This window comes from Megascapheus bottae, chromosome 13 (genome assembly GCF_031878675.1).
Source record: "Megascapheus bottae isolate mThoBot1 chromosome 13, mThoBot2.hap1, whole genome shotgun sequence".
Taxonomy (NCBI): domain Eukaryota; kingdom Metazoa; phylum Chordata; class Mammalia; order Rodentia; family Geomyidae; genus Megascapheus; species Megascapheus bottae.
In genome coordinates, this window is record NC_143521.1 from 51,993,527 (window position 1) to 52,007,044 (window position 13,518).

The 13,518-nt window shown below is 44.1% G+C and overlaps 1 protein-coding gene across 1 annotated transcript in view; it reads left to right on the forward strand.

Moving 5' to 3' along the window:
- The window catches only part of Fam184b (family with sequence similarity 184 member B), an 84,708-nt gene that overhangs the window by 36,906 nt on the left and 34,284 nt on the right, over window positions 1-13,518 (forward strand). Inside the window, exons 5-8 of the mRNA XM_090343790.1 lie at window positions 2,379-3,137; window positions 3,868-4,003; window positions 5,231-5,358; window positions 12,452-12,652. Of these exons, the coding sequence (XP_090199916.1) occupies window positions 2,379-3,137; window positions 3,868-4,003; window positions 5,231-5,358; window positions 12,452-12,652 (1,224 nt within the window). The remainder of the gene's footprint in view (window positions 1-2,378; window positions 3,138-3,867; window positions 4,004-5,230; window positions 5,359-12,451; window positions 12,653-13,518) is intronic.

A 13,518-nucleotide genomic window follows, 5' to 3' on the forward strand; every position in this document is an offset into this window, starting at 1 on the left:
TGGGGGGAGGGTCATGGGGGCTTGAATTCTGGCCTGGGCACTGTTCCTGAGATCTCCAGCTCAAGGCTACCACCCTACCCCTGGGCCTGGGCATAACCCTGAACTCTTCATCTCAAGGCTACAGACCTACCCTTGAGCCAAGTCCACCACTTCCTGTTTTCTAGAGGTTAAATGGAGATAAGATTCTTGGGTCCTTTTGTTCCCGAACCTTGATCCTAGGAGTAGCAGGATTACAGGTATAAGCCACTGGTCCCCCTCCCCCGCCCCCAGCTAAAGTCTGCTTTCTTGATAGACAGAATTTCACATGTATTGTCACACCTCCTTACTAGGTGAATCTCCGCCAAGAGGATACTCTTTGAAGCCTGCTCCTTGCTTGCCTTCTGATGTCACTGCATAACCTGTGCCCTTAATTGATTTTGCTTCAGTGTTGTTTATTGTAATAAATTATAGTCACGAGTATGACTATGTACTGAGTCCTGTGAAGCCTCTACTGAACTGCCAAAGCTAGGAGTGGTCTTGGGGCCCTCTGATACCTTAGGGTAGCTAGAAGATGCTACAACAATCACCAGGAGATCAGAGGCTCATTATAGTAGTTTATTTTTGCTTTATGTAAAGTTAGATGCAAGTGCTTCTAGTGAATGAGTGTTCCTATTCAAGAATTTAGGGTTACCTTCTATCTTAAAATTCACCTTCCCAAGTCTTTTGAACCCGTCCCAAGTAAGTTTTCAGATAGTGAAAGAAACTGTGGGAAGGAAATATATACCCTTTGTAATTTTAATCCCTATGTTTGCCCCAAGATTGAAACTGAGACATCAATCCAAATCCTATTGGTAACCACTGCTCAGACAGTGCTATCTAAACTCACGGGCTAGAACTGTTCTGTTTCCTTCCCTGCCCTATCTCCTCACTGTGGAAGGAAAGCATGAATTATTGACGAGTCACAGGAGTTGCATAACGTATTTATGATGCACCACTGGGCACTTAACTTCCTAACAAGTGATATAGACCCACACAGAGAGAACTGATACTGTTTTATCAATGTCTTATTGGCACTGAAAAGATAATAGCCAGCTCTTGAACATACTTCCACTGCCTAGACCTTTTCTCACTCCGGACCCATTCACCATGTGACCCAACCCACTCATCCTCAAACTCATTCCAGTGGGCATGACTAATGAAAATGTCACAATGAGGGGCAGGATTTTGGCTTAGTGGTAGAGTGCTTGCCTAGCATGCACGAAGACCCGGGTTCAATTCCTTGATACCACATATATAGAAAGAAAAAGCCAGAAGTATCAGTGTGGCTCAAGTGGCAGAGTGCTAGCCTTGAGCAAAAAGTGTTCAAGGACAGTGCCCAGGCCCTGAGTTCAAGCCATAGGACTGGCAAAAAAAAAAAAAGAATCTCACAGACTTTTTGTGTCCAAGCTGGCTTTGAATTATGATCTTCAGATCTCAGCCTCCTGAGTAGCTAGGATTACAGGTGTGAGCACCAGCACCTGGCTATAAAATGTATTATATATTATAAACTAATGTGTTATATATATATTAATTTATCTCTGGTTTATATCTTTGGCCATATCACTGACCTGAGGAAAGCATTCAATCCCACTGAGTATGATGCTAATTGTGATTTTTTTCTAGATTTAATTTTTTGTAGATGTAATTTTCTAGATATAATTGTTAAGTGGAGAAAGTTCTTTTCAATTTCCAATCTGCTCAGTGGTTTTTTTTGTTTTTTTGTTTTTTTTTTGCCAGTCCTGGGCTTGAGCTCAGGGCCTGAGCACTGTCCTTGGACTTTCTCAAGGCTAGAACTCTACCACTTGAGCCTCAGCACCACTTCTGGCTTTTTTTCTATATATGTGGTACCAAGGAATTGAACCCGGGTCTTCATACATGCTAGGCAAGCACTTTACCACTAGGCCAAACTCCTGGCCCTCAGTGTTTTTTTTTTATCATGGGAGACAATTGAGTTTTCTCAAGTGTTTGTCCTATGCCTACTGAGAATGTTGCTGATTCCCAAGGTTTTATTGGGTTTCGCATTCCAAAATGTTCACTTTCAACGAATGACTTCATTTCAGGGTCTAGTTTGAATGCACTTTCCTGCATTTCTGCTATACAGAGGAGGATCCCTTCAGAATTTGCCCACAGATCCCTTCTCGATATTTGTGTGGTGTTTACTCATTGCTTCTCCCATCTCCTGCCTTCCTTACCTGCTCTCTCTCATTGGCTTCTCCTGGGAATGCATTCTGGCACCCACCTCTTCTTCGTAGGCACTGCCTGTGTGGGTCCAGGGTGGAAAGGCATCTCCGTCTGGTTGCAGCCCCTCTCCCATACATCCACCAGCTTGTGTTGACTAGGTTCTGCTGGTTTTCCTGCAGGTGATATATGCCCTGAACACTCGCCAGGATGACGCTGAAGCCACCATGGAGGCGCTGCGGGAAGCCCACCAGGAGGAGCTCCAGGCTGTGGTGGCTGAGACCAAAGCCAGGCTCCTGCAGGAACAGGGCCACACTGGTGACAACGAAGAGGCCCTTCTGCAGCGCATCGAAGCCCTGGAGAGCGCCCTGGAGCTGCAGAAGAGGCTGACACAAGAGGCACAGGCAGAGTCAGCCACATGCAAGCTAGAGACCAAAGAGAGAGAGCTGAGGGTGGAGGCAGAACATGCAGAGCGGGTCCTGACCCTCTCCAAGGAGATGCTGGAGCTCAAGGCAGACTATGAGAAGAGGCTCCGGCTTCTCATGAGCCATGAGAGTCCCCAGTGGGGCAGACCTTCCCAGGAGATTCCAGATGCCACGGCTGAGCCTAGCCAGGGCCCAGAAATGCAGCAGGTTCTGCTGGAGGTAGAGCGACTGCGTGCTGAGAACCAACAACTCAGCCAGGATTACGCCCACAAGGCTGAGGAGCTGCAGGCCACCTACGAGCGAGAGAATGAGGCCATCCGGCAGGCCATGCAGCAGTCAGTGAGTGAGGCCCTGTGGCAGTGGCAAGAAAAGGAGACTGACCTTCGCAAGAACTTCCAAGTTCAAGAATCCGCCCTTCAGGCCCAGGTTAGGAAGCTGGAAGGGGACCTGGAGCACCGGGGCCGAAAGATCAGTGACCTGAAGAAGTATGCTCAGAAGCTGAAGGAAAGAATTCAGGTAATGTCACTTCTCTTCATACCTCCCAAGTGCCAGACACCACTGAACCTTTGACTTTTACCAAGGTGGCAGTTACTGTGTTTATATCCAACTTGACTGCATTCATTCAGCAACCTATGTGCTGAACACTGTCTAAACACTGGACCTCTACCAAAGTGAGCCTTACTGTTTATATACTTTATATAATTACACTCAGCAAATATTTATTGAAGGCCTACTATGTGCCATGGACAGGAGGTTAGAGATTTGTAGTTTACAGATAAGAAGACAAGAAAAATAGAGGTTTAAGGACTAGCTCAGTGGTCACACAGTAAGATTTTGCATTTAGGTCAGTCTAGTTCTAGCTCCTGTGTTCCTTCCACAGTCATTTGCCTGTCCTAAAATCCTTAGGACCTTGGTACTCACAGAAAGTAGCGTCAGAGATTAGTCTGTTATATGAACCCTCTAAGAGTGCTGCACCACCGTTAATACTTGCAATACTCCCTTAACACTTTCTTTCCTGTCCCAGATACTCCATCTTACTTACCACATTCTGGAGGAAGGCTAAAAAAAATGTTGTTCCTCAAAGGATGAGAAGGGAATTAAATGAAGTCTGAGCCAGTAGTTCTAAAGACACAGGCTCCTGCTGAGTGCTCACCCACCTTTCAGCATTGGCCACATTTCAGTGCATGCAGCACATCTCTCTGCAGAACTGCAACCAGAGAACTGACATCCTTCCTGTCTAATTTAGGACCTGGACCTGCAGTTGAGAGAAGCTCGACAAGAGAACTCAGAGTTGAAGAGCACAGCAAAGAAACTTGGGGAGAAGCTGGCTGTTGCCAAAGACAGGCTGATACTACAGGAGTGTCATACGGCACAGAAACCAGGTGATGCCCTGAAGCAACTCCTTAAACATGGCAGGTTAGCTGCCAGGGTGGCCTGGTGTTATTGGTACCTTCATGACTGCTCAGAGATAAGGGGGCAGACATAAGGATATTAGATCTGGCCTACTATTTGGAAGAGTCCATTCCATGCAGGGCACATGTGAGCTGATATGGACTGGACATCTGAATGTCAACACAGTCACATGATTGGACCTTCCCACTAATTTTGTGAAATATGTATTGTTGTGACATGATAAAGAAGTGAAGCTGAAAAAAAATTATGGGGCTAGAAGTTAAAAAATTGGTTGACAATAGGGGCCAGGAGTTTGGCCTTGTAGTAGAGTGTTTGACTAGCATGCACCAAGACCCGGGTTCAATTCCTTGGTACCACATTCATAGGAAAAAAAAAAAAAAAAACAGAAGTGGTGCTGTGGCTCCAATGGCAAAGTGCTAGCCTTGAGGAAGAAGCCCAAGGACAGTACTCAGGCCCTGAGTTCAAGCCCCAGGACTGGCAAAAAAAAAATGGTTGGCAATAAGCTGTTATATCTAAGAATATCTGAATCTAAATGCCTTTTCCTCCAGTCCCTTGAATACCTGTCGTGTGATCAACTTGCAAAAAATACCTTTTTTAATCTTAGAGAAGTTGTGTCAGCCTGTGACAGATTTTGGTCTCACAGACTGAGGAGGGAATAATGTGTCTGGGAATGAAAAAGAATTCCGGGCTGGACGTGTGAGGAAGAAGAAAAATCCTAATAGGAACCAGAAGTATAACGAGCAGTGGTCAACAATGGGACAAAAGCCTAAGAGTGTGGCTCAAATGTAGAGAGCCCTGTTTGTCAAGGACAAAACCCTGAGGTCCAACACCACTACCATCAAAAATGGCATCAAGGAAAGAAAAATATATTAGGTTCTAGTTGTATTTATTTTTCCTCATGCTTAAATCAGCCCTGAATAAATAATTGTATGTGTATGTGTGTGTGTGTGTTAGGAAATATACTCCATTTTGTTCATTTAATGTACAATTTTTCAATTGTCAATTACTAGCTTAGGAAAAGAGAGCATAGCAATTATGTGAGTGGTCAGATGCTGTTTGAGCAGAGGTGAGATCCCGTGTCACTGTGCTCAGGGGCAGTAGACTTAGAGCAGGGGTTGAATGGCTGACTAGGAAAATGGGGATTTGACTATGCTCAGCATCAAAGCCGAGAACTTCATTGGAACTTATGCTTGCAGATGACATGAAGACCAAACTTGTTTCAGAGAATGAAGTCCTGGCAGAAGAAGCCCCAAATTTTCATCCTCAGCAAGACCAAGGCTTTCCTAAGGAGTGTGCATACATCAAAGAAAGCTCAGCTACACAGGTAATTTCTAGCCATTCCTGGGAATGCTGAAGTATAGGTGACTTTTCCTGCATGTAGAGTCCATTCTCCAACCATAGAGAATCCACTCAGAATTATCAGATCTCACGTGGTCCAAGAAAAGCTGGATTAAGAAAGGAAGTTCTACCAGCTTCCTCCTGTTAAGAAAGTGGAAGAGAGAGGAAGGAATAGGGATCTCAACAGGCTAGGACTGTTATTGCTAGTGAGGTCTGTTTATTACACAGACTTTCCCGTGAGGTATGGAAGTCTGTGTAAGGAGATGAGGCCAGAGTGGGACTTTTTAGGGGGTCTGAGTAAGGAGATAGAGGTTACTTGAGTACAGTATAAGGGGGATGAATGTGGACGCAGGTAGGATATTTTTGTTGTTGCTGTTGGTATAATGTATAGAGGGGTTACAGTTACATTTGTCAGGTACATCTCACACATTGATACCCCTTCTCATGTTTTGTCCATGTTTCCCTCCCCTTACTCCACCCCTATCATCTTGTTTTCTCCCTTCCCTTTCCTATTTCAAATAAACAAATAACATATATGCAATATACCAGGTAACAAAGTCAGATACAGTAACCACGTGAGATTAACCATAAGGGCAAAAAAAAAAAGACAAATAACATAGTACATTAAAAACAACAATCATACAAGATAAAGTTCTTGTTTCCATATCCTAGAGTTCCTTTCATTTAGTCTCATCCTAGATGACCTTACATATCTAGGTTTTGAGCTATTGTAATCCTCTGCTCAGGGAGTCCTAGATGTGTACTAATTATTACAGATGAGGGAAACCATGAAGCCTATGTTCCTTTGGGTCTGGCTTACTTCACTTAATATGATTTTTCTCCAAGACTTTCCATTTCCTTACAAATGGGGTGATATTCTTTCTGATGGCAGCATAGAATTCTATTGTATATAAGTACCACATCTTGATCCAATCATCTACTGAGGAGGCAGGTAGGATACTTTCTTATCCACGGTTTTAGGCCTTTCTTTTTTGTTTTCCTAGTCCTGGGCTTGAGCTCAGGGCCTGAACACTGTCCTTGAACTTTCTCAAGGCCAGAGCTCTACCACTTGAGCCTCAGCACCACTTCCAGTTTTTTTCTATGTATGTGTTACTGAGGAATTGAACCCAGGTATTCATGCATGCTAGGCAAACACTCTACCATTAGGCCAAACTCCCGGCTCCTAGTTTAGGCCTTTCTAATGTTCAAACAGCTCTACATCTGTCCTGCCCAGACAGTTGACCTTCACAGGATCCAGTTCTATTTCCCAACCTCTTTAACCCCTTCCTGGCCTTACAGCTCTGCCTCAGGGCCCTACAAGCTAGGTCCACAATGGAATGTTTACAGCCAGGCCTAGATATATTGTCCTACTGGAGTCAGGCAGTCTGCACTTATGACCTGCCTGGACCTGTGGGCCATGGTGAAGCTCAGTCCTTCACCTCTCAGCCTGTGACATTTGAAACTGGGTAACTGAGAATGTAGCAGAATTCTCACATTTTTTTATGTTGACTTTTGGAAAATTGAAAATTGCTTAGGATCCTGCTACATATTCTGAGTCAAAATATGAATCCTTCAGAAAATAATAATCTGGGGTCTAGCATATCAGATCCTGTGACAAAAGAGACCTTTCTCAAGTCTCTTACAAATATCAAATATATTTTGTCTTATAAAATGCATTAAATCATTAGGTGCTAGTGGCTCACACTTGGAATCCTAACTACTCAGGACGATGAGGTCTGAGACGCACAGACAGACCAGGAAGGAATGTCTGGGAGACTTTTTTTCTGTGAGACACTTATATCCCCCCCCCCAAAAAGCCAGAAGTGGAGCTGTGTCTCTACTGGTAGAACACTAGCCTTAACAGAAGGGACAGTGCCCAGGCCCTGAGCTCAAATCCCAATACTAGTGTATGTTATGGGGTCAAGAGGAGGGGATTCTACATCCTCCAGGTGGGGATTCCATGTCCCACCAGAGTCCACCACACAGAGACAGTCTCATATAAAAAGGTGAATGTATTGGGGAAGTAGATGGTGAACTGACCGGCCAGGGACACAGTGCAGACTCGGGAGCTGACGCTGTGACCCGGAGCAGCGCTCATGCTGGGTTTTTAAGGGCAAAACCCATGGGGTCAAACCTGGCCATACAGGTGGCCAATGGGATAGTCACATACACAGAGGGACCATAGCCAGCTCCGGCCACACACAGGTAGCCAATAGGGTTACAGCCCAGTGTTTGAATTTACCTATCACCTTAGTTGGAGTTGGCGCGCAAATTGGGAAGGTCTCCACACAAAGCAGGCCCACCTCCACCCAAGCAGATAACCCTCCTCATGGGGGGTGGGGAGAAGGTCAAGGTTGCCCCTCCCTGGAAGGGCAAAGGTGGCTGGGCTGTACCATTGCTGACTTTCCACAATGGGGCGGGGGAACTCTTAGGTATTCCGGATGGCGCCAGTCCCTCCTCCCCTTAACACTGCCCGCTTTTCTTTTAGCCTAGTCAAATCCTTGACTAGTTTACCTTAGTACAAAAGGGGTTATACTGGGTGAATAGGATTATTACTTTTATAACTCTGATCCTTTTTTTTACTAAGGACATCATTTCATTAATCACACATGGGCCAATCAACAGTAACATTCTCCTCCCAGGGCGACACTCAAACCTCTAGGAACAATATATCTAGTCCTCTTCTGTTCTGGAGGACAACTTCAGCTAGGGACCTCAGGGAGTTCTCTGGGAGTCTGAAAGTCCAGGATCCTCTCACGCTGTCTTCACTTAGGAGTCATGAACCCAGTAGCTCGTTCCTGCTACCTTCACAGTGGTTGGAGTGCTGAGAATCACAGCATAGGTTCACTTGAGTGCCAGGGTACTGGAAACCAGACGAGGAACATGTCCCCAGATCACCTTGTAAGGCCTATAACGACTGGATTGAATCATGGCTAACAACTCCAGTTAAGATAACACATGGGGGCCGGGAGTTTGGCCTAGTGGTTAAAGTGCTTGCCTAGCATGCATGAAGACCCGGGTTCGATTCCTTGGTACCACATACATAGACAAAAGCCGGAAATGGTGCTGAGGCTCAAGTGGTAGAGTGCTGGCCTTGAGAAAGTCCAAGGACAGGGCTCAGGCCCTGAGCTCAAGCCCAGGACTGGCAAAAAAAAAAAAAAAAATAACACATGGCTTGGGGGGCCAACAATTGTTATCAGACTCGGACACACAGCATTCTTTAGTTTGGAGGGGCATATAACGTGCCCTCCCAGTTCTGCACCCAAGAAAAAGCTCTCACAACTAGGAAGCGTGCTTAACAATCCCTCAGGTGGGCACAAAGAATAGTTCCACATCAGTGTACCAATCCTGACCCAGCTTGCATCATGGCTAACTCAATTACATGCCTATCAATTCTACTTGTAATCTCCATTCTTAAGATGATGCTCATACCATCTACTATATGCAAGAACTCTAGGACTTGTCTTTCTCCCTTTTTTGTAGAACAGTCATTTAAGACAATTCTTTTCAGATCCTTTCTTATCCATAAGAAACCATTTTTTCTTTTCTCAACTCCTCTCCCAAAACCTTTACTAGCCTTTCTCTATTTTTCATTTGATTATAGCCCTCATTTACATTTACACCTCTCACCTCTAGGCTGTTCAACACTGGATGGAAAATTCCCTTCACCCATCCAGAGGCACCAAGATGGCTGCAAAAGGCTAGGTGCAGCCTCACTTCATTTTTTCTCCCATGACCTAGTTAGCACAGATAGAATGTCCCATCACCAAGGGTTTAGTTCCAGTCCTCTCAGGAAGCAGCTTCGGGGTGGTGGTGGAATCAGGCAGGACAGCTCAGCAGCTCCAATGGAATGTCACACCTGCTGGGTCGCCTGCAAGTTCAACCTAAGGTGATTTTTCCCAATGCTTTCCTGGTTGCTTTACCTGAGCACACTCGTTTTTTTTTCAGGCTGGCACCCCATTAATTTTTCCAAAGGAATACCAGGGTGACAACTTTTAGTAACCAGATTTCCTTTAAATGAGGCTAGAATTTTCTAGGCAGGCATAGAAGACTTGAACCTGTAATCATTTTTCACAAGTGCAATTTCTACTCTTTCCAATGCCTCTAATTTATCCTGTCTCACTTTCCAAAAATGACTCTGGTCCCTTCATCTAAAAGGGGTTGATGGGCGGAGATTCAGCTTCTGTAACTTCTTCAAGCTGACTCAGGGGCGTTGTCTCTATCCTTAGCTAGGGACCCTAAAAAGCTTAGACTATTTTATCAAGGGGTTGCCAGGATTACACTTCAGGAGCAATATTTTACTCTAAACTGGAGATCATATAAAACATTTAACAACTGCACAAACTTTCTTTGGCTATGACAGTGTAGTTTACTTAGCGCCCATTTGCAAAGGCATTTTCTTGATTGTCTGGGGAACTCAATCCCTGCGACTCTAACTATGCTTCAAGAGATCAATAGGGACACAAGCCTCAGATCCACAAACTTTCCTGAATTTGTGGATGGTGTCAAATCAAAAATTCGCTCAGTTAGGACTTTACCCACTGTCACAGATGATTGACAAGTTCCTGCCCTGTTATGAAAGGCACGGGCATTAGTAAGGCATGCTTACAAACTATTCTATGACCTCCCGGCTCAGATTAAAGCATGAGTGACTCTAGGATCTGACATCATCTCTGCCATGCAAGCAGAGGCTTTCTGCATCTGGATGCTTCGTTGCTTTTGTCCCAGTAGTGTCTCTCCACACAGGGATAAATGTCCCACTGGCATTTCACTTGGTTGGTTTCTGGACTCAGGGCCTGAGCTCTGTCCCTCAGCTCTCCAACACAAGGCTAGCACTCTGCCACTCTGAGCTCCAAAGCAACTCTGCTGCCAGATTAAACACCAGTCTCACAGGAACACTGCTTTGCCTGGGCTGGCTCAGAACTGCAGTTTTCAGATCAATGAGTCCTACAAAGGACACTTTTCTCCAATTAGAAGCAACAAGGTGGTCAACTCAGAAATAGTCTCTAAGCGTGATCTTACCTGGAACTTGGTTATGGCCAAAGTTACAGCTGAATAAGGATTGCTGTCCTTCTCCATGGGCCAGCTGGAAATTGCTATAAGGAGACTTACAAGAGCAAGCTAAATAGCAATTAAGCAATCATTTTTCCTTTTTTCTCTTTCTTGAAACAAACATTTAGGACAACTTCACTTTCAAATTTTGTTCAGAAACCCATTTCTAATGTTCTTTAAAACTTTTACTGATATTTGCTTAAACACTTAATACTTTAGTCTTTATTTGCATTTGAAAAACCTTTAAGGGCTCAAGGAACTTCCTTTGCCTCCAGGCCTCCTAGAGCTCAAGGCACGCCCTTTGCTGCCAGGCCTCCTTTTAGAAGAGGCATTTTTTTTTTCCTGCAGTTAAGATTACTGCCTAGAGCTCCAACACAGTTTAAACTCAAGTTTTTCCTTAATGCAAGAACTATAAATATCATCAGTGCACCAAAAGTCTAAGTCTGGACTTAGTTTCCTTCTTTTTCTAAAACATATCCAATTGCAATCCAGAAGCATGAAACCAAATCATACGGAGATAAACTTTTAAACATTCCTTTAAAATACTAATCACATTTTACCATCAGATTTTCAGTGTCAGTCTTCAAGGAAAAAGGATGAAGATGATCCACTCAGTCCATCTGACCAGGTTTAGTGAACAGCCTCATGGCAGCTTGTTTTCTTTCAACAGTGTGGACCCTCCCTTAGAGCCTTTTCCACCATGGGAACCCAGAGCTGCACCTTAGCCAGTTCACCTCTCACCCCCAAAGATGGTCACACAGGACTATCCTAAGTTTTCCTGTCCTTTCTCTTGGCATCTGATTACCTAAACAGTTTTAAAAGACAGGCAAAATTTCTGACATTGATAAACAAATTCACATTTAACTCTCTATTACTTATCTCCAAACTTTAACTTAAGGAAATAAATTCCAAATTCCCTAATGTCTCTGGGCTAAACAGGATACAATGTTTACAACGTAAACAGCTCTATGCATGACAATACCAGTTTTTAAAAATGCAGATTTCAGGATCTTTAGAAAACCTTTTTACCAGTTCCTCTTTAAAACAATGCAGTAATTCTTTGAGACATTAGAAACATTCAAACCTAATACTTTTCTTGAAGTTTAAACTTAGATTCATCCAATTGCCTTTGTGTTTCAAGTATAAATTAATCCGTTGTTTTATACAGCATGCTGACAGTTTAACCTTGAACATGTTCACTCACACCCGCTCACACACATTCATACTCAAAGATCTTAAAGCGCGCAAAATTAATATTGGCCGTACATTTTCCAGAAGTTTGTGTCAAGAGAGCTTTGCCAATTTTACTCTTGCAGGTGAGAACCAGGTTCAAAATAAAACTTTTTACAAGGCAACTTAGCTGGAATTTTCCAGGGCCTGTTACAACTGCAGCCATGTGGGAGCGGCCATACCAGGCCTGAGACCCAGAAACGTTCAAATAAATAACAAAGACATACACACCCCAAAATCACAAGGATCCATGTTTAGGATTGGTACCAATTTACCTCACAAAACAAGACAGAATCAGAGACCTTTAAGTACCCCCAAATTTTGATGGCATGCCTGGCAGCAGTCAGAGTGAGGAAGACACCTTGGGGTCCTGAGAACTCTCAGGGGGCGCCTCCTCACGGAGACTTCCTTTCTCTGGCAGCCGGCTGGCCAAGGCCATCCTACCTGCAAAAACTGCTATCAGGGAGCAAAAGTTTTTCATTTCTGGCAAGACTCAGTATCACCTCAGTCCCGGGGAGGGAATCCACAGCCCTCCCGCCAAGGATGTGATGGTCCCAGGGAGGGGATTCCACATCTCTCCCGATAGGAACCTCCACAAGGGGGTCAAGGCGTCCCTTGACCACCCCGGCCTTAGAGAGCTTGCTGCGTCTAGCTTTTTCCTCTCTGTTTTAGGCCACCGTGCACTTTCCAGATACACACACACACACACACACACACACACACACACTAAACCCTTTGATATATTCTGTAAAATTCAGTATATTTAAAGAGAACCTGTGACTGTTTTCTTCCCATAGAAAGTAGCAAATGTTGAAACAGAATATATGAAGCAGCAATACGAAGAAGACCTTCTTAAGATCAAACATCAAACCGAAGAGGAGAAGAAACACCTCAAAGACCAGCTAGTGAGGCGTCTGGAGGACTTGGTAAAGAAGCACACTGTGGAAATCAAGTCTGTGCGCTCATCTATGGAAGCAGAGGGAAAGAAGCTACAGAAGGTGAGTCAGGCCCATGTTCACCAAGATGGTGCTTTCCCTTTCATCCATTTCCTTCCTTTCCTCTTTCATGTCTTCTTTCCTTGTCCGGTTATTTACTGTACTCTTGTGTGTGCACATCTGAGCTGGTTCTCTAAATGGACACAGTTCTCACAAAGGGAGCTCAGGGACTCTTGGAGGAGATGATAGGTCTTAGTTAATATGAGGTGGAATGGCGTTTTAGGAGGTAAGCCTATAATCTGTGTTCATGGGGCACAGCAAGTTATGTATATGAAATAGGTTTATTTCCTTCATACTCTTGACCTTGACTCCAAATGGGAGTGTGTTACTGCTTCCTGTGGAGATCCTCAAAGCCACTTGGAGCTGAGCTAATACCCTGTGTTCTCCGGGTGACTCAGAATCGTTTGCTCTTTCCACAGCAACTCATGTTATTTTGCACCTAAAGTGAAGCTTAGTAATGCCAAAGTTACTGCTAAAATTAGCAATTTCCACTTGTGGGGGAATTTTTGTTCTCTAGGTTCCCTTTATCAAGGCAACAGCTGAAGCTGTGATAGACTGCACATACTGTAGGAAGTTGTGCTAGGTGCAGTTCAAGCCAAAAATCATCATCAAAAATCATCATAGCAGGGAATTTTCACCATGCTGTTATATGAGAGTGTGTTGCCAATAAACGCGATACACCAAACTTACGTTCAGTCAAAGCTCTTGTGCTTGTGAACTAATTAATGAAGCTTCTATCAGCTTTTTTACTGATGACTTCTAATTACAGCAAATGTTATCTTAACATTGTTAGTACCAAAAAATAACTCCTATGTGTTCTTAATAACTTTAATAAGATTTCCCAAAGAGAGACTACAAAGGCTAATGAT